This window comes from Manacus candei, unplaced genomic scaffold, assembly GCF_025592945.1.
Source record: "Manacus candei isolate 608988 ecotype Guabito, Panama unplaced genomic scaffold, ASM2559294v1 h1tg000020l, whole genome shotgun sequence".
NCBI classification, from domain to species: domain Eukaryota; kingdom Metazoa; phylum Chordata; class Aves; order Passeriformes; family Pipridae; genus Manacus; species Manacus candei.
In genome coordinates, this window is record NW_026138068.1 from 2,416,156 (window position 1) to 2,435,787 (window position 19,632).

At 39.7% G+C, this 19,632-nt stretch overlaps 1 protein-coding gene across 4 annotated transcripts in view; it reads left to right on the top strand.

Moving 5' to 3' along the window:
• Positions 1 to 19,632, top strand: part of HECTD4 (HECT domain E3 ubiquitin protein ligase 4) — a 71,800-nt gene that overhangs the window by 17,985 nt on the left and 34,183 nt on the right. The window contains exons 7-32 of one of the 4 annotated variants that reach the window (XM_051785470.1): positions 827 to 997; positions 1,855 to 2,047; positions 3,415 to 3,576; positions 3,672 to 3,785; positions 3,983 to 4,123; positions 4,481 to 4,713; positions 5,105 to 5,250; positions 6,988 to 7,058; positions 7,602 to 7,707; positions 8,305 to 8,425; positions 9,305 to 9,433; positions 10,566 to 10,690; positions 11,708 to 11,861; positions 12,168 to 12,268; positions 13,026 to 13,224; positions 14,074 to 14,220; positions 15,316 to 15,420; positions 16,149 to 16,312; positions 16,654 to 16,887; positions 17,020 to 17,212; positions 17,377 to 17,481; positions 17,565 to 17,653; positions 17,997 to 18,172; positions 18,579 to 18,714; positions 18,875 to 19,016; positions 19,115 to 19,281. In XM_051785470.1, coding sequence (XP_051641430.1) covers positions 827 to 997; positions 1,855 to 2,047; positions 3,415 to 3,576; positions 3,672 to 3,785; positions 3,983 to 4,123; positions 4,481 to 4,713; positions 5,105 to 5,250; positions 6,988 to 7,058; positions 7,602 to 7,707; positions 8,305 to 8,425; positions 9,305 to 9,433; positions 10,566 to 10,690; positions 11,708 to 11,861; positions 12,168 to 12,268; positions 13,026 to 13,224; positions 14,074 to 14,220; positions 15,316 to 15,420; positions 16,149 to 16,312; positions 16,654 to 16,887; positions 17,020 to 17,212; positions 17,377 to 17,481; positions 17,565 to 17,653; positions 17,997 to 18,172; positions 18,579 to 18,714; positions 18,875 to 19,016; positions 19,115 to 19,281 — 3,824 coding nt within the window. The remainder of the gene's footprint in view (positions 1 to 826; positions 998 to 1,854; positions 2,048 to 3,414; positions 3,577 to 3,671; positions 3,786 to 3,982; positions 4,124 to 4,480; positions 4,714 to 5,104; positions 5,251 to 6,987; positions 7,059 to 7,601; positions 7,708 to 8,304; positions 8,426 to 9,304; positions 9,434 to 10,565; positions 10,691 to 11,707; positions 11,862 to 12,167; positions 12,269 to 13,025; positions 13,225 to 14,073; positions 14,221 to 15,315; positions 15,421 to 16,148; positions 16,313 to 16,653; positions 16,888 to 17,019; positions 17,213 to 17,376; positions 17,482 to 17,564; positions 17,654 to 17,996; positions 18,173 to 18,578; positions 18,715 to 18,874; positions 19,017 to 19,114; positions 19,282 to 19,632) is intronic. The other 3 variants (XM_051785472.1, XM_051785471.1, XM_051785473.1) reach the window with 3 other exon arrangements.

A 19,632-nucleotide genomic window follows, 5' to 3' on the forward strand; every position in this document is an offset into this window, starting at 1 on the left:
TCAGGGGAGACTCATCCCAATCCACAACTTCCCCAGGAGGGGCAGCTCCAATCTCTGCTCTCTGTGAGCAGTGTCAGAACAAGAGGGAAGGGCTGGAGCTGTGTCAGGGGAGGGTCAGGTTGGATCTCAGGAAAAGGTTCTTCCCCCAGAGGGTGGCCAGGCACTGAACAGGCTCCCCAGGGAATGGTCACGGCCCCAAGGCTGCCAGAGCTCCAGGAGTGTTTGGACAACGCTGTCAGAGACAGGGTGGGATTGTTGGGGTGTCCTGGGCAGGGCCAGGGGTTGGACTGGATGATACTTTTGGTCCATTCCAAGTCAAGATATTCCATGATTCCAGTATGGTCTCATAAAGCAATCAAACAATAGCAGAATGGACTTTGACTTAAACCAAGAACATGTTCTTCCTGAACAGCTCATTTTTCTTCCATTGTCCCAAAATTCAGGTGTTGTTTCAAATCTGATTCAGATTTCTAGATCAACACCTGTCACCCTTTGTAAAACTGGGTCCTTTGTTTACTTTAGGGTTTTTCCTGGAGTGGTTTTAAGGATGGATGTACACATTTATGTCCAGTGTGTTTCCTGAAACTGAGTGTGTTTGGATTCACCTTTTCTTCCAGAGTTTCAAGTAAAGTTGATAACTTTAGGATGCATATTTTTTTCTTTGTGGTGTTTGGGGTATACTCTCCATCATTAGAGAGGAGATGATCCTTTTATGTTTTAAATTTGAGGTTTATATGTATTTGGCAAACATCATCTCTTCGTAATAAATTAATGTAATAGTACTATTAAGTCCCATTTTAAGCCTCTTCTACTCTCTGTCTTGTAGGTATGTCAGATAATCCCAATGCCAGTAAATCACTTCCCAGTGGGCAGTACCATGACCACGGTGCATCTTTCTTCAGATGGCACATATTTCTACTGGATTTGGTCTCCTGCAAGTCTTAATGAGAAAACACCAAAAGGCCACTCTGTCTTCATGGATATTTTTGAAATTATAGTAAGAAATTCTGTGGGTTTTACGTCTCTAGTGTTGGTAGCATGACTAGTGTTTAATTAAATATCAGCACTCTCAAATTGACATGTTAGATTTGAATATTTACATGTGTAATCTGAGTAGATATATATGGAATTACTTGGAACAGAAGGTGAATTGTCCAATTCCATCTCCAGAGACAGGACATACAGCCGTTATATTTAGCAATATGAATTCTCTTGTGATATAAAATGTATGTTTTATGTCTGTATTTCTCCTCAGCAGAGGAGGATGGAGTGGGAGGATGGAGCTGGAATTGAGAGGCTGTAGTAGTACAGCTTCTGGAAAACCCTAATGCTTAAATCACATCTTCATTAAGAGACTCATTCTTTAATTAAACATCCCGTGGAGTTTATGGTCTAAGGAAATCACTGTTTTCACTTTTTGGCTGGCAAATGATTTAAAAACCTCTTTTTACGAAACTTGCCAGTGAACCATCACTAAGAACATACAAGAGGATTATGTATTTTTTAAGTAGAGTTCCATAAAGAAACTTAAGTTTAGGCAAGCAGTTGCATCTTTAAGACTAAACAGCTAAATATAATAAATAAAAGATATTCTGTTAAATATCTTAGGTATAAGATAATAGAAGATACCTAATATCTTTAATATAATTATTCTGTTGAACTACAAAGTCAACAACAAAAAGATTCTCATTTGTGCAGCTTTTATAACACTTTGTTTTTGCAAGAACTTGTGTCAGCAGAGATTGTTTGTGTCCCTGCCTGATGCATTGTGGTGTTTAATGTCACTGTTCAGTTGAGGTGATCAGCCACTGATGGATTTTGGTATCTAAAGTATTTTTTTCTCTATTTTAACAGGTGGAAAATGGCCTATGTATAGCAAATCCTCTGCAGGAAAGAATTATATTGATGAGGAAAGAGGGTGAATCTGCCAAGAGCATCAATGAGATGCTGCTGAGCCGCCTGTCCCGGTACAGGGCCTCCCCTTCAGCAACCCTGGCTGCTCTCACAGGCTCCACCATCTCCAACACACTCAAGGAGGATCAAGCAGGTCAGAAGAGCTTCATTTTCACAGGCAGTATCAATTCTAGTCATTCCTGACCTCTTAGGACAGGTTAAAGAATAAAAAAGTGTATTTTTCCTCAAAATCAGATGTATACAGTAATTGCTTAAAGCTGCAGTTACCAACTCCTTTGCTGAATTAGGAATTGATTGGGAGCAAAGTTTAGGAATGAAAAGTGGGAAGAATGCTTGTAGCATCCTTTTCCAATTCAATTATTGGACTAGTTTTTACCATATTTCAGCAAACCGATAATTATATTTCTCTGCTGGCAGTTCAACTGGGCTTCTAATTGGGATGTAAAAATGGCCTGCAGTTTAGAAAATGTAACTATTGTTTCACTAGTCAGTTGAAAATTATAAATTTGAAGTAATTTTGTGCTTTTTTGAGGTAGTTTGCACAGTGTTTGGGTGTTCTTTTGTGGAAACAAGTTAATTAGGGAATCTTGAATGAACAGCATGGATGGCTTGCAGGATGATCTGGAGCTTTGTAAGATTTGTCTTAAACTGATTAAAATCTTATCTTGAGTTACATCTCTACTTCCTTCATAAGTACATGAGTTTTCATTCTTCAGTTTGAAACAATTAAAGGTATTTCCATAAAAATAAATTATAAATGAAATAGCTATGTTTCCAGGGAATTTGGCAGAGTTAGCTCAGAGAGCTATTTTAAAGGCTGTGTTTTGCCACTGAACAACTCAAATGCTCCAGAAGAAGGGGAGTAAGTGGTTATTCTTGGCTAATTCTTTAGTCAGTGCTCAGAAAAGTGTTGATCAGCTGTTGCAGGAGTGAGATCATTATGGCTCTGTACGTTTCCTGTGGAGCAGGAAGACTTAAAATAGTAAATGCATAGTGAATCTCAAGCGATCCCTTCATGTGAGGAGATTATTTGGCTCTAAGACAGTGCTTTCAGTATGGGTATCACCATACAATGACTAAAACAGTTTTGGCTATGCTTAATTATTTATTTATTTTATTTTTTAAAGTTGTTTTCTTTGGTTAAAGTGTGAAACTGTTTGGGATTGATGTTGAATGTGTAGGATTGTGAGGCCACCCCTGTATAGGGAAGCTGTGGCTGCCCCATCCCTGGAAGTGTTCAAGGCCAGGCTGGAGGGAGCTCTGAGCAACCTGGTCTAGTGGAAGGTGTCCTGCCCGTGGGTTTGGAACTGGATGACCTTTAAGGTCCCTTCCATCCCAAACCATTCTCTGATTCTTTACAAAATTCTTCAGCATCTTCCAGATGCTGCAAAGCAGGGCTTAAATGAATTTCCATATTGATTTCTTTGAAGCCCTAAATGGAAGTCTGCCTTGTTCTGAAGAATTGCCTGTTTGTGTTACATTTTCTGGTCAATATTTCAGCTGCCAACACCAGCTGTGGGCTGCCCCTGAAGATGCTGAGGAAGACCCCCATCTACACCTGTGGGACGTACCTGGTGATGCTGGTCCCACCCCCGGGGGGGTCGGGCAGCTCCGCCACCCGCTCTCTCTTCGGAGGAACAAGTGCTTTGTCATCCTTAAAAAGTAAGTTGGTTACAATTATGGCACATTTGGAGTCCCTGGCTTCCTGAAATGCAATAAACTTCTCAGAAATTTATTGGAGATTTGTTCCTGTGCAGTTCTTGCCTCCAGCCTGGTGTTCAACATCTCGGACGGGCAGTTCACCAGCAGAGCAGATCTCATCGATGCTGCAGGGAGTTCCCTTGGACGTGGTGCTCTAGTTCCAGGACTTGGTGAGGAGTAGATCCCTTTCCTGGGAATATTTCAGACCCTTAGATTCTAAATCATCCATCTGGATTTTAATTTGCAGTAAGCAGCTCTGCAGTGGATGGGGTTTCATATGGATTTATATCTGCTGTAGAAATCCTTTAATCCAATTGTCTAACAAACAGTCTTCAATTTGATGTGTGAAATATTTTCCTTTTCTTAGGTGCTTGTTATGATACAATGAATAACATGATCTGGACGTGCTCCAATGATTACATTGATCAGTGGTGCAATCCTGGGAACCAGGCATTCCACTGTGTGTGCCAGAGGCTGGGAGTGAGTCATGTCATCACAGAGCCCAAAGGTGAGCTAAAACCACAAGTCAGCACTTTATACAAAGTGGAAATGAAACTGATGATTATCAAAACATAAATAGACAGAAGCTGCCTTCTGAAGCTTACTGTTAAAAGCTGAGTTCATTCTTGAAAAGGTGTTTGTAAATATTGGTCATGTTTTAGCTTTGCTTTAGAAAGGGAAAAGCACAAGGTGAGATGTGGAAGTTCCCGGGTTCTTGCTTCCTTTAGCACATTAAAAAAGTGATGTGGGCAGTTCTTTTATGTCCTGAAGTTCATGCTGTTCATGACACATTGCATTTTAGAAGCAAAGGCTGATGATAAAATCTGTGTTTACAGACAGCATTTGAACTCCTTTCCTCTTCTAGGGGATGCAACAACCACAAACGAGGTTATCAACCAGTTACTGCACCATGTTGGTGCCATGTGTATCCACCAACTCAACCTCCTGGCAGCCAGCAACAACCTTCCCATCACCAATTTTTTGGGCAAGCAGCATCCAATTGAAGCCCATCACCTCAGCAGCATCTGTGACATTATGGAGAAGGCCATGGTGAATGGAGACACCTGCATCATCCGCTGCATCCTCGTGGTCTTTCAGGTACAAAGGCACCTTAAATGTGCTTCACAATAGACAAATAAAAAATAAGAGTTGTTTTAGAGTACAGGCAGCCCCTGTTTTTGTTAGAGTTTTTTTTTTTTCTCCATTGTATTCAGTGTAATGAGGTTGATTTAGCAGTGGTTTTGCAGTATCTTATACACTCATTAGAGTCCTAATTTAAATGTAAATGTAATCACTACCTCTACAGATTAAAATAAAATCTGGAGAGGTTATTTCCTGATTTCTTTCTTCTTCTTTTTTTCCATTTTTTTGATTCAAAGTCAGATTCTGACTCTTAGATTTCTAGTGACCCAGGCAAACTGCAGAAAAGGAGTTAATGTGATTAATGTTTGTTTTTAATATTAATGTTGTTGTGTTTGATTTTTCTCAGGTGGTTTTTAAGTTTTTCTTCAGCCCCCAAACCGAAAGGAACAGAGACATTGTCAGAAGGTCTGGCCTTTTGCTTTGGCAGTTACTGATGGCCCCAAGGGACCAGATTTGCTCTGAAATTCAGAAGGAGGTTTGTCTGGCTATTAGGTAAATATCTGTATTCTCAACATTCAAATTGTTATTCAGCACTGTAACTTTAATATGATAAAATTTAGTATGAGCAATTTTAAGACCTAGTATGATAAAATTATTAGAACTTGTATCTGTGGGAGAAATACAATGGGTTTGTCGTGATGAAATAACGGGTAGTAATTGCTTTTAATACTTTTAATTTGTTGCTTTTTTATTGGCTTTCTTAAGGATTTTTTTAAACATTTATTATAAAATAATTTGTTAATTCAAGCAAAGTTCTCTGCATTTCAGTGATGGCTTGAATGACTTCCATATTTAGCTTATACAGTTTCTTGGCATTCAGGAAAAGGCAGAGCTGATGTTGGCAGCTGTTAAACCAGTGTTTTAAGTGGCAACACTGAAGTTCTCCTAAACAAAAGGAATGTAAGGAGAAGCAGAATTAATAATGCTTGAGGAATGCTCTGAGATTAAAGGCCAAGGGGAAAGGAGTGTGGCTGTCTCATGCAAACGAGATAATGTGAATCTCAAGGCCAAGGAATGCTGTCTCCAGCCTCCCAAGTACAAATATCATCTGCTTTCCAGTGGGAAGTGCTCCAAAGGTTGAGAACAAAGTCTTCTCGAGATCAACCTGCATTTTCTCTGTGTGAATCACAGCATTCCAAACTTCTGTGGCTTTATGCAGCTCTGAGTGAAGAAGAATAGTGTGTCCTAGTAAGATTATCTGGCATTTTCAGGGCCTTTCTGACAGGGAAAAGTATATCCTGTCACCTGTGTGGACACCTTGTTTCCCTTGTTTAACCCTGTGTCTTGTGATTTGTTACACAATTCAGAGGTGGGGATTAGGTAGTATTTCCTTCCTCCTGTTCTCTCCTGGGGGGATTCTGATGCCATTGGAACCTCAAACTTACCTTGCAATGTGTGATAACTTTTCCTGAGGTTTGTATCAGAGTTGATCAGCGTGAGCCAGAGGGAGAGGAGCTGCAATAAACTCTGCTCTCAGTGTGAGGCTGAAAAACGTCTCAGTTTTCTTTTCTGTGATAATGTTATTAAAAAAGAAGAGGGGGAAAAAGGAAAGGAAAAGGTTGTATAATCATTGCAGCACTTATAGTCAGGAAGTGCTGCTTTGAAGTGATTGTGATCTTCTATCTTGATGTGGCAATTCAGGTAGAAAGGACAAAGTTCATCAAGTTCAAGGGAAAAATACCTGCACAAGAAGTGTTTCTGAAATGCTCATTCTAGAACCTTCTGTGGAGCTTAAACTGAGACTTCTATAAAAACCCAGGCTTCAATAAGTATAAAACTGCAGCAGTAGTGATTTCTTGATTATTGTATTTGTGTTTTTCATTGTTCTAATCACAGATAAGCCACAGCTCTCACCCCATCACCAGAGTTGTTAGAGTCACTCTCTGAGCCATCATCATTTTTTCCTGACATCTCTCTGTTTTAAACAACATTATTGTGCTGTCTTATATACAAGTGATTAATGGGGAATTGCTCAGAGGGAAGCAAACAGCTCTTGAAAAAGCTTTGGAACCTAAACAATAAATAGAGTTGATTACAAGAGATTTCTGGAGAAAACAGCTGCTTATTTCATGACTTAAATCAATGTTAAAATATGGAGTATGCCTTTCTAAGTTGGAAGAAGCCATTACACAGTCATTCTAAATGTTATGTCAGATGAGTCTGACTCTCAAATTGTTTTGTTCAACTCTGAATACATTAAGTAATACATGGTTTTCTTTTTCTCTTCAGCTCTGGTTTAAATATCCTGTATCCTGGTGAAGCAGAAATCAATAATTTATTGAAATTGGTCTTAACTGAAGGTGAGAATGTCTGACATGTGAGAGTGTGGTTTTCCTAACTGCAAACAAAAGTGAAATACTTCTCAAGCTCTGGAGAGAGAGAACAGTTCAGGATATTGAGCACTACTCTGCTTTAAATCCGTCCTTTTCTAGGAAATCATGGAATGCTTTAAATTCTGGAGCTGCCTTCTCAGTGGCTGCATGGCCAGGGGTAGGTTAGGTGGAGAAAAGAAAATTTTGCAAGTACACACTAACCAAAGGTAATTTTAGTCCTTAGTGAAGGAGAAATAACCTACTGGCATTCACCATGAAATGGGAATGTGGAGCTGGAAGCAGCTGATGCTCAGTGATTTGTTATCTCACAGGAACCTGTTGGTGTTTCAGTGTTTGGAATTTCAAACAGAGCCTTGTGCAGAGAAAGTGTTCAGCCTGTGGCACCAGGGCATTGGGTTACACTAAATACAGGCACTCCTGAGCAGCAGTGGATGTTAAGCAAGATATCAGGGGAAATAAAAATAAATTAATTCTGTAAAAGGCTGCTTTGTAAAGGTTTTTCCTTTTCAGGGGAGAGGAACAGTGGGCTGTCTCAGCTGCGTGATGTTATCCTGACTAATTTAGCTGAGCAACTTCAGAACAACAGATTTGGGAGTGAAGATGATGATCATTATAGGTAAAAAGCCTCCCCTTTATAATGTGTGTTTGTTGTTTGCTTTAGGTAAACTTGCATGAACTTCTGCTGAAATTGCTTGTTGTCTGGCTGCAGTGGGACCTGAAATGCTGCCTTTGTAGTGGGTAGAATTTCATCAGGAGAGGGGAGAGAGAGGTCTGATGTTTTAGGACAAACTTTGGAGACTCCTGTACACTTGGTTTGGGATTCCCTGCTCCTTACAATGTTCATGGTAGACGTGGATGATAAGTTCATAAATACAGTTTTATGACATTACTCTGCATATCACATTAGGCAACTGTTCAGCAGTAAAACTGCCAGTCTCAGGTACTCTTCAAGCTGGGAGGAGTCTTTTATAGGAGCCATAAGAAGTCAGAGATTTGTGTGACAATGTAGGAAATCCCTGGAAATCTGTTGCACTGATTATTGTTACACATTTCAGGCTTGGTTTTCTTAGTGTCTGACTCTGAAGTTGAACAGATACTTGTTTTGTTTTTGCATAATTTGTGGTACAGCTCGCAGAGACTTTGGAGCTGAGCTGTACAAAATACACAGTAATTAGATTATTAACATTTTACATCTTTCTTGCTTCTTTTGAAGACTAAATGATGAGCTGTTGCACTACATTCTCAAGATTGTTGTCCGAGAATCTTGTGTCTTAATCACCAAGTGCCAAACTGTATCTAAAGATGATTTTCAAAGGCTTCTTTCAACTGTGCCTGTAAGTAAAATGTGTTTGGATAAAAGCATATTTACCTTAGGCTTCTTATGTTCCTTAAATCCTTCATCTTAAAAGAGTATGTGGAGGTGAAACTTTTATAGTTTGTCTTAACAAATCCAGGAAAAGAATGTCTTTTGTTTATGCTGTGCAGGGAAGGAAGGAACAATTTCTCACAGCAAAGTAAATCACACAGTAATGCTAAAACAGGTTTATATGTGGATATACTTTTTCCAGTTGCTCTGGGAGCTGTTTCAGTTAAAGAGAAGTTTGTTGTATCTCAATCTTCAAAGCATCACAGCAGCTTTAAAACCAAAAAATACAGTTGTGTACAGTGATTCATACAGCAGAAAGAATTATCATTTACAGATAAAAATGAGTGAAAGTTGACATTTGATGGTAAAAGGGTGTGGAGGTGTTTTCATCAGGATCAGCTCCCTGAGCAAAGGGAGATGGGCTTCCATACAAACATGAGGAGGGGACAGGAGATCATGGCCTGTGCTGCAGGAGGGTGGGAAAGAAGTAGCACCTTCAGGAATTAAATTTAGCTCTGTGGTGGCATTATTTTCAGAATTAAAAACTTCTTGGAGTACTTGGGTATTACTGTAATGTTCCATACTTGAATGAAATTGTGCTGCCTCTTTGCATTTTTGTGAGTTATTTCAATAAAAATTCAGTGGTTTGCAACCAGTTTCTCCTCTAGAATATGTGTTAAACTTTAAATTGGTAAAAAGAAAATTCTGCTCAAGGGAAATTATTTTTTACTTTTGCTTGTCTTGTTTCTCAACATTTTTTACCCTTCCCAATTTCCAAGTACAAGGATTGCCTGACTCCAGGGTGATTAAAGGTTCAGATAATGCAGAGTGTGTTGTTTATTTAAAGGCTGCATCCTCCTGCTTGAGGTACCTGATGGCTGTACAGAACCACCTCCTCAGTAACACTATTTTGATTAAACCTGATGAAAATGATGACAGTGACAGCTCCTTGCAGGGAGAGACATTGAAGGTACAGGTAAACACCAAGTTTTATTCTAGTATGGCTCTCTACAGTCACTGTGCCTGTGACACCTTGTTCCTGCAGTGCTTTCTGCTGGTGTTTTTGTTGTTTTTTTTTCCTCTTGGTGTAGTTAAATAACTGGAGAACAGGAAAAAACTTGTCTCTAGTAAAGTGTGCCATTGTTCTGTGTTGAATATTCCAGCTTGGGTTCTATATTGTCAGGGAGAGCAGACACTTCCTTCCTAAATATATATATAATGAGGTTTAAAATGTATTTTAATAAATCCATGTGCCAGGAATCCTTTCTGGTCACATTACCCCCCACACTTTTTCTTCTCCAAATCACTCAGGTTGTCCTTGAAGAATCATTTTTCAGGCTTTAATAGAAGAAGTTCTGCTTGTTTACCTCACCTTGCATTTTTAACTTACAAAGCCTGTATAGAACCACCTCCATCTGTTCAAAATAAAATCAATGAAGTTTGTGGGAAGGAAACTGTTAGAGGACAAGGTTTGATAATATCTATTAAAATAGTGTCATTTCATATTACCTCTGGAAAAGCCTTCAACAAACTCCCAGAAGTCAGGTTTGTCCTGGCTTCAGGTTGTCTTGTCACAGTAGTTCTTGTAATAATTCTCCTCTGGTGGTACTGATTTCTGAATTTCTGGTATTGTTTCTGAGCTGGTTTTGTCTGCTGCTCTCAGACTGTGTGTGCTTGTAACCTGCTGCAGTGGAAAGTTACTTGTTCAGGCTCATTGAGTAAATGCTAAATACTGTGGTATTTTTCTTGTGTCACTATTCACCCCCGTTTTCATTGTCCAGTTTCTCTCTCTACAGTGCTGCTCATTCCTAGGACATTGTCACCACTGCTGTACCTTGGCTGGCTTAACAGCTCTCTGCTGTGCTGGACTGTGGGGATTCCTTCCCTCTAGAAACTGGATGTGCATCCTGTAAAACATGCACCTAGTTTCTCCCAGCACTTTGGGGCTTAACATTAATCAAATTTAAGTGTTGGATGGCTCTCCTGCTGCAGGCCTGCCAGGTCACATTATCATTCTTTTCATTTGGAAACCCATCATTTTGTTCTGTTGTCCTTTTTGTGGGGATTCTCCAAAAATTTAAGTATCCTGTAACTCTTTTTGTCCCCAGGAACTAAAGACCAGCATTTTGTCTCTGGCTACACAAATTCTGACAGGATGTGATGAGGTCTTAGAAATGCTGCAACAAGTCACTACAGCACTAATAAACAGTGACATTTCTGACAGGGAGCAAAGGTAAGACAAGGAGGACTTTCCTAATTTGAAAACACTGTTGCTCTTTGTGGTTTATTGTACAAGCACAATTAGCATTAATTATTCTTTATAACTTGAGCTTTGAATGTATAGGATCTATTTGTTCCTGTAGCATTGGTTTAGCACTTGTAAAGAATTGAGAATCAGACTCTCCATGTGAGTCCTGATAATCTATAGGTTGATGTATCCACAGGAACCTCAAATTGACAAGGTTTTAGTCAGTTACAATAATATTTATGAGGAGGATACCTGGAAATAAACTGGAATTAGCTGGGAATATTCCTGTTTATTTTGAAATTCCTGGTTATTACATCTCTAGTAGCTGGACTGGATATTTTATCCATGACAAACCCTGGATGTTGTTGATATCCCACGTTTCATCAGATAGCAACACCTTGCCCTTCCCTGTCTTCCCTCCTCCTGAAAATATACATTGGAAATGGTATATAAACAGAAGCTGTGAACTTTTCTCTCCTTAAACAAACACTTCCCTCTCCCAGCTGTGTTTCAGGTTTCAGTTCCTGCTTTTCTGTGCCCACAAGATTAGTTGTGTTTATTGACAATACACAGTTCCTTGGAGATATTTTCAGATGGTTTCATGCTCAAATATATTTTGGTAGCTCCACGTTCTTTTCATGTACTTTGAGCTGTGTGTGCTGGGAGCTGATATCCAACTGAACAAGTGCATTTGTGTTTGATGGGCACTTTCATCCCATACCCAGGGGAGCTTAGCATTTCCTAAGTAATTATTAAACTGTTGATTTACTGTCTTCTGGTCTCTGATTGTTTAGTGAGAATTGTCAGCAAAGACAAGGGCACTGACACTTTGGAGAAATAACTGTTTTCAAGATGAAGTTTCTTGGTGGTTTTTTTAATATAATGCAAATGTTCTGTGCTGAATTTTGAATTGCCTGCTACAAGATTAAACAGCTGACTAAAAAGAGAAGTGATACTCTGTGAAAATAGTTGTTCCTATGTAAACTGTGACTCTCCTTACAGGTTAAAAGGGCTGGAGCAGATTACAAAGGCTACAATGCTTGGTCACCTGCTCCCTGTCCTGCTGACATCTCTGATGCACCCCAATTTGCAGACCCTCACCATGGCTGATGCCCTGATGCCTCAGCTGGTGCAGCTGGTTCTTTATACCAGTCAGGTATGGGCTCTGTGGCAGCTCTTGGCTGCAAAGGACAAAAACTGTTCTAAAAATGGTTCTAAACATGTTCTAAAATGCTGCAGATTTTGGTCAACTTTCTGCAGTAATTGATCCACAGATCAGAGTTTAAGAATTTCTCAACAGCTGCCAAAGCTGATAAAGCTGAATGTGAAATTTCACTTGCTACCACAGTAATGATTTATTGTCAGTAACAACATACAGGGGGATTGTTAATTATTTCAATTGTGAGTTTTTAAAGTGCTTTTCTGTTTGCATGTCCCTAACACTGTGTATTTTGGGCCACAGACTGCACTGCTGCTCAAAACCCAGTCTCCAGTTTTCTCAGAACTGAACAGTTCCCCCAGTTGTTCTTCAGAGCAGAAAGGGAAGCTCTTACCTGATGAAAGGTGATTTTCCTTACATTTGGGTCTTTTTGTGGGACAGACTCTCCGAGCTGTAATGTTCATTTGTCCATTGTTGTGGGATAAATCTGAAAGCAGCAATTTTTGTTTTAGTTAATTTTTAAAGGCATGTTGTAGTGATTTCCAAGGCTGTTTTAGATTTATATAAGCCTTTAAAAAAGGCAATTAGTTCCAATTTTTTTTTGCATATATAATTAAGCTATGAATATCTTCAGGTTGTTTACACAGAGTATGGTTTGTTTTGTTTTTTTCCCCTCACCTCAAGCATTAAGAATTAATTCCAAATGTTCCTCTTCAATAAATCAGGCTAAGGAAGACCATCAAGAGAAAATGTAAATTGTTCTGGCAGCAGGAGATACAGAATTTAAACCATTGCAAAGATATTAAATTGTTTAATTTACAGAGAGAAATATAAAGTTTGAACTCCTGCATTTAAATCCTGTGTCTCAGCTCAAAGTTATCAAGCTCCTGCTTAAAAACAGAAACAAATAGCTAAATTAAATTAAAATTACTTACTTAAAAATAGCTGTGTTGGAAAATTTGTAGCATTAAAGGACTTTTGAAAATGTTTAATACATATAATGTATAAATTCCCTCAATACAGTTATGCCTAAACCCAGGAGTCAATACCTTGTGTCCCTTTGTATCGATGCTGAGAGGTGATTTTAAGTATTTGGTATTTTAATGAATAATAGAAATCCGTCTGTTGAATTTTAGGACTAATTTCTCCCTGTCATTTCAGAATGCTGGAAGAGAAAGAAGAGCCAGGATTCCTCACTGGGTTGAAGATCCCTGCTCCGTGGGCTGCTGGGAAGACTGTAGAGACAGTTCATCCCGTCAGGGATAACTATAAATTTAAGGAAACTGTCCACATTCCAGGAGCCCGCTGTTTGTATCTTAGATTTGACAACAGATGCTCTTCCCAGTATGATTATGATAAGGTAAGAAAGGGCCAGTTCAGAACCTCTGGAATGAGGAAGTTTCCTCAAAAGAAGTAGCAGCAGTTCTGAAATGGGATAAATATGGTGGGGGGATTAGGGTGTGTTTTGGTTTGGTTTTTCCCCTCAGAAATTTGTATCAACTCCTCAGGTTTTTTAAAAAATAATTTCAGAGTGGCTCAGACTGTCAGAGTTTGACTTCTTTCTCACCTTGGCTCTTGTTCAGTTTTCCTGATTCCTCAAATTCTAATCGAGTTGCCTTCTCTGATCAGCACAGTTGGTTTAAACTGGGCAGAACTGGAGAGGTTACTTTTTTCCTTGATGACAAATAACTTGTTTACATGGATTAATATGAACAAGTATTTTCAATTTCAAGAACACAACTAATAGCACATAAATTTGTATTATCAGAGAGCTACTTGTGCTGCTTGCTAATTCCTGCTGTCTGTTCCTTGACACAGAGCAAGTCCTGTGATACTCCATTAGTTATTCATGGGCATCTTTAATATTAATGTCACCCATTAGTGGTTAAACTCCCCCAGAAAACTCTGGGCTTCATCATGTTCCCACTAAAGTCACTGACAGAACATGAACTTTGATGGGAGCAGGATCAATCCCTCATTGGTAGAGAAGCAGTGTGTTCTAGTCAGCTCAGCATGAGGATTGTAATTCAGGATTTCCTCTCTGCCTCAGTTTCCCCATCTGTAAAATGGGGATAATAATACTTACCCTCCTCCCCTCACCAAGCTGTGAGGGTTTGTTAATGTTGAGGAAGCGCTTTGAGAATGGAAAGCGCGGTGTAAGTGCTAAGTATTATTATTATTATTAGATTTTCTTGTTTTTCTCTTACAGTCTAACAGTGTATTTTATGTTTTGAAGTTGGTGATCTATGCTGGTCCTAACACAAACAGTAGGAAGGTTGCTGAGTATGGAGGCAATACACTGGGATATGGCAGCCGTAGTGTCTTAGGAACTGGTTGGCCCAAGGACTTAGTAAAGGTACAGTATTATCATCCAACAATATTCCCCATAGAAAGATTCCCCTTTGGAAACCATGTCAAGCCCATTTTACCCTCATAGCAATGAAATCCAAGCTTTTTAGTGTACATTTATCCCTGCTAAGTGAGTTATTCCTTGGGGAATAACATTAAACTCAGCTGTATGTCACGTGTGATGCTTCTCTTGTTTTATGCCTTACTGGAATTCCTGGTGGAATGTTTCAGTCCTGGAGTCTCTAATGGCACTGCTCTTCTCATGAGTACCTCCTCCTAGGAGAAGTCCCTGCACAGTCTGAGGCTGTGTAGATTTTCTTAAGGTCCCTGGAAATAAGTCTATTTTTTTAACAGTAACCCCCAAATACAACAAGTAGGAAACATAACTTTCCAACCATTTCTGTTGCATTTAAAAATTTCATTGGATACTTTTGACAGTAAAACTAAGACAGAAGAATCCTGTAAACTTCTTGAAACCTCAACATTTCAGTAATTTGACAGTGTGTTCCCTCAGACTTTATGCAGTATGATTATTCTTTTGCATGTTTGTGCTGCTACATTGTCCCACATTAAAACTGGGTTTATGTACATAACAAAAAATCATTTTAACAAGAAAATCAAGTGGTAATAAACTGGAAAGCAATTTCAGACAAGCACTTCATTGTTCACAGTTAATGGAATTTCATTTATTTCTCACACATAGATTTTGATATTGCTTTTTTAGCAAACTCTTTGATGAATATGTTGTCATTCTCCTAATTGAAGAACTTGTCTGTCTTCCTTCAGGAAGAGCATTGTTAATTATTGCCTGGTTTCTTGCAGACAAACAATGAAAATCGAGGCTAAGTAACACACTGATAAATTCTACTTTTGATTTTACTTCTATGGTGGTTCTTTTTGTTTTCTTGTAGGTAGCCAGCAGCAAAATTAAGATTAAATAGCCCATTGAAAGATACCCTTAGGAAAGGGGAGAATCTTAAATACAAATATATAATTGGAGATAATAAGACTCAGCAATAATCTATAAAATCAGCCTGTTTGTTTGTCTCAATCCTTAAATGTGTCTTCTTTTTTTCTCCCCTCCTCCCACCACCGTGTGAAGGTGGAAGGGGACACAGTGACCTTCTCCTTCGAGATGCGGAGCGGGCGGGAGCACAACACCCCCGACAAGGCCATGTGGGGCTTTGCCTGCACGGTCCGAGCACAGGTACTCCAGCATTCCAGGGAGAGGTCCAGTCTCCACTACCTTCTGCCTCTTACATGTCCCAGATCACACAGAAATGCATTTCCAAGCTGGGAGCTTGAAATTCAAATCAGAACTAACTTAGTGATTTTGGCAGTGAGACAGTTCACCTGTTGGCAGGAGCCAAGGCTTAGATGTCTGACCTCCTTAGCTGGAGATCCCTGTGGATGGGCTGCCTCATGCTTAGGGATTTATGGAGATAGTTATTATCAAATCTGTCTTATCCACCTCCTGTCATTGGCACTGGACCTGGAGGAAGTCACTTCAGTACCCCTTGCTGCTTGTAGATCAGGATTTCTTTGTAACAACCTGAAAATCAGAGTATTTAATGAGGAAATAATGATTCCAGTCCATAAAGAAGAGAGGGGAGAGATGCTGGGATCAAATAAAAGGAATCTTGAATCCCACTACCAGGAAGTTAGGACTGGGCCTGTGAGATGACAGTAAATGAACCAAAAATAACTTTACCTTTTCCTTCTTGGTTCAGGAAAATAATGTTTAAATCCCTAATTTCTTGAGTTCTTATAAATTGCTGCTAATTGTTAAGCCTTTTTTCAGTGTAAGAGGTGTGATTGACATAGAGCTGTATCTCTTATCTATAAGATTATATATCAAATCTCCTATCTTGAAATATGTTGGGATGGACTTCATGGTTCATGGATTAGTTAAACTCATCCCTGTTCCTGCTTCAGGAATCCTCAGAGGACGTGTCAGGGGGTTTGCCCTTTCTGGTGGATCTGGCCCTGGGCCTTTCTGTGCTGGCCTGTTCCATGCTGAGGATCTTGTACAATGGACCAGAAATTACCAAAGATGAAGAAACCTGTCAAGAGCTCTTAAGATCTAAACTGTTACAAAGGTAAAAAAAAAAAAATCCATTTTGATCAGAGTTCCCATGTGGGTTTTTTCTGTGGGAAGGTGACTTGTGTAGCTGTGCTTTAAGGTGATGTTTTGATAATTTTTCCTCTAGAGTTTGTTCAACAGTTCTGAGTTGCCTAAAAACTAAGGGAATATTCTCTAGAATAGAAGGGGTTTTAGAGTAAAAGGAGGGTTGTGTTATGCTTGGTACAAGCCACGCTTTTTATGTTAATATATAAATATATTAATATTTAGTCTTTGTAATGTGTTGTTGACTGATGTGTCTTTCTGAATGAGTTAGGGGAAAAAAAGAATCCTTTTTACCTGTATTTATTTTTCCAGGTGCCAGTGGCAGGTGGAAGCCAATGGTGTCATATCTCCAGCCCTTACTCCAAGTCCCTCTCCGTTGCCTCTTACTATAGATGAAGACAGAGAATTCACATATCCCTCTGATGTCCTTGTGCCTCCTGTTGGACACTACTTTGACCTGCCAAGGATTAGGCTGCCTCCAGGAATCATGATAAAGCTCAGGGAAATTTCTGGACGTGCTCGGCCTCAATTTAGACCCAGTATAAAGTGGGTGGTCCTTGTTCCACTCTGGTTTTTAACCTTGTTTGTGAATGCAGCATCTTGTGATTCGTAAATATGAATTGTCAGAGTTTGTCTGTTACTCCTGATTAGTCAGTTTGGCTTTCCCTCTATCCCTAGGGAAGTGATCCAACCAGAAGTGATGGAGGAGATGGTAGTTTCATGTGTGATTAAACATTTGAACTTGGTGGATGCTCTCCAGTCCCTGATAAATTTCCAGTATCAGGAAGAACACGCTGAAGAATATGATTTACTTTGTAAAATCATGGGAGAGACCTTTAAGAAACTAAATGCCATGGAGAGGCAATTGCAGGTAAAAATAAAAGATCACAAAGAACCAGAAGGCTTTTTTTTGAGAATAAAAGGGTATTTTAGAAACACAGAAATACAAAATGTACTCAGATTTTTTCTTTTAACACCTTCTCTGCTCCTTAAGATGAACAAGTGCAATAAGTGTTATTTTTGTCTCTTGATTAGAGTGTGGCTGAGCTGGAGCAGAAGTGGCAGAATGAGGTGGATGATGCCATGCATGGGAAGCTGGAGAACAATGTCCCATTCTTTTATGATTATCACTTCAACGAGGTGAGCACTGGGGCTGCTGCGTGTGCTCGTGCTTCATGCTGCCCTCCCAAAACATTTTCATCCCCTCCCTTCACTTTGTTTAGAGCAAGATGAAAGAACTGGAGCTTCTGTGTTCGATGAAGGAAGTTTCTTTTGATGGAAGTGATCTGGAGAACGTGGTGCTGGCATTAAGGTCAGTAGGTGACTGTGGAGTGAAGTGTTTTTAGGGAAGGTGCTTAAAAGATGGGCAGATGTAATCTGCTGTGGAATTTCAGTGAGTTCCAAAAGTTGTCTCTGGTTAAATTGTTCAAAACATTTGTGCTAAATATATTGATATTAGTACCTACAGCTGATTGTACCTCCTAACAAATCACTTGTTTATTTCTTTAATTTTTCTGCTTTCTACTTTATTGGCATAAAATACATTGATACCCTCTGTCTTCTGTAAAGTAACCTTTCTCACAGTGGCACTTCCTTTCAGAAAGCTTTAAAACACAATTGAGTTTGCTTCTTTTATATTTCCTTCATAATCTTAGGGAGAAGTTCTTCCAGGAGGTGAATTCCCTGATACAGAAGACCTCTCATCCCCTTGCAAAAACAAAAACCTTGGTGAAGAGCTTGATGAACAGAGCAGAGCTGTTACTGCATGTCACTATTGCAGCACAGTCTGGTATCACAAGGAGTATCTCTGGGACCCCTGCAGAGACTCCAGGTAGATATTTAATTACCTGCATTTTTTAAAATATAACTTTTTTTTCATTTTCCCTCTTTCACTTAAAATGAAATTATTTTTTTCTTTTTTTTAATTAATTTCATTCTTTTGCATTAAATGAAGTGAGTCTTTGTTTTCTGATTGCCATAATGAAAGGAAAGTAATGTCTGAGGAATAATATGTGGAATTTAAACCTTAATCTCCTGATTTATTGGGGAAAAATACTTAACCAAATCAAAAGAAAACTGATTTGAAACAATACCTGGAAATCCTCAGATTTTAGTTGTGCGTTCTTGCTTAGTCTCGGTTTTTGCTTTCACTGGAACGTCCACAGTGATTTTAAAATGAGTTTGTAAATAATTTCCCACACCAGGAGTGACATTGTTTTGTGTTTGATGATTTGCAGCCTGTAAATCAGCCTCTGAGACCAAAGTGATCTCCCACGCCGTGCGCCAGCCCGTGTTCCTGCGCAGCATGTCGGCCCCGTCCGACCTGGAGATGATTGGGAACGAAGACATTGAGTTTGCTCGAGCAAGTCAGAGGTACCCAGGGGTTTATTCCTTTCAGCTGCTCTGTAGTAAAGTGCCTGTGTTGATAAATTCATAAATTCTACAAGTGCAGCAGATTTGCTGTTCATTGGATCGGGTGTAATGATCCTGTATCCCAAAGATCCAGTATCCCAGTGATCCTGTATCCCCACAGGCGCCGGCACGTCACCAGCCACAGGAGCAGCTCCTTCACTCTGCTCCAGTCCCTGGCCATCGAGGACAGCAGGGACAAACCCACCTACAGTGTCTTACTGGGGCAGCTCTTTGCTTTCATTGGAACCAACCCTGACCAAGCGGTATGGCAGCATTTCATTCTCAAATTCAAACTCGCACCAAAACAGGAGGTGTCTGCTTTGTGTCTCACTCACAAAATAACCCCCCCAAACCCTTGCAGGTGTCCAGCAGCAGTTTCCTGCTGGCTGCCCAGACCCGCTGGCGCCGCGGGAACACCAGGAAACAGGCGCTGGTGCACATGAGGGAGCTGCTGACGGCGGCCGTTCGGGTCGGGGGCGTGACCCACCTCGTAGGCCCCGTGACCATGGTGCTTCAGGGAGGACCAAGGTGGGCTCATTTCTCCAAAAACGAGCGTTTTGGTCTCTGTAGAAAATTATAAATTGCTTACGAAGTAAAACTGTGAGAAGTGAGTAGTTGAGAGGGCACAAGTTGGCAGAGCTAAGGTTGGAACAAAGACCTTGGGCCTCGTGGGGTAAAGAAGCAGAAATTTCTTAGAAATGCTTTTATTTGTCTGTAGATGAACTTTTATACTGGGATCACATGTCCACAGATATATATATAGGGTATTTTACTCAATTGATTTAATTCTAAATTAATGTTAATTAGGTCTTAGTGGTAGAGTTAGCTGATACTGTCATCTAAATTTGATAAATGTTTTCAAGTATTTTGTTTGTAGTC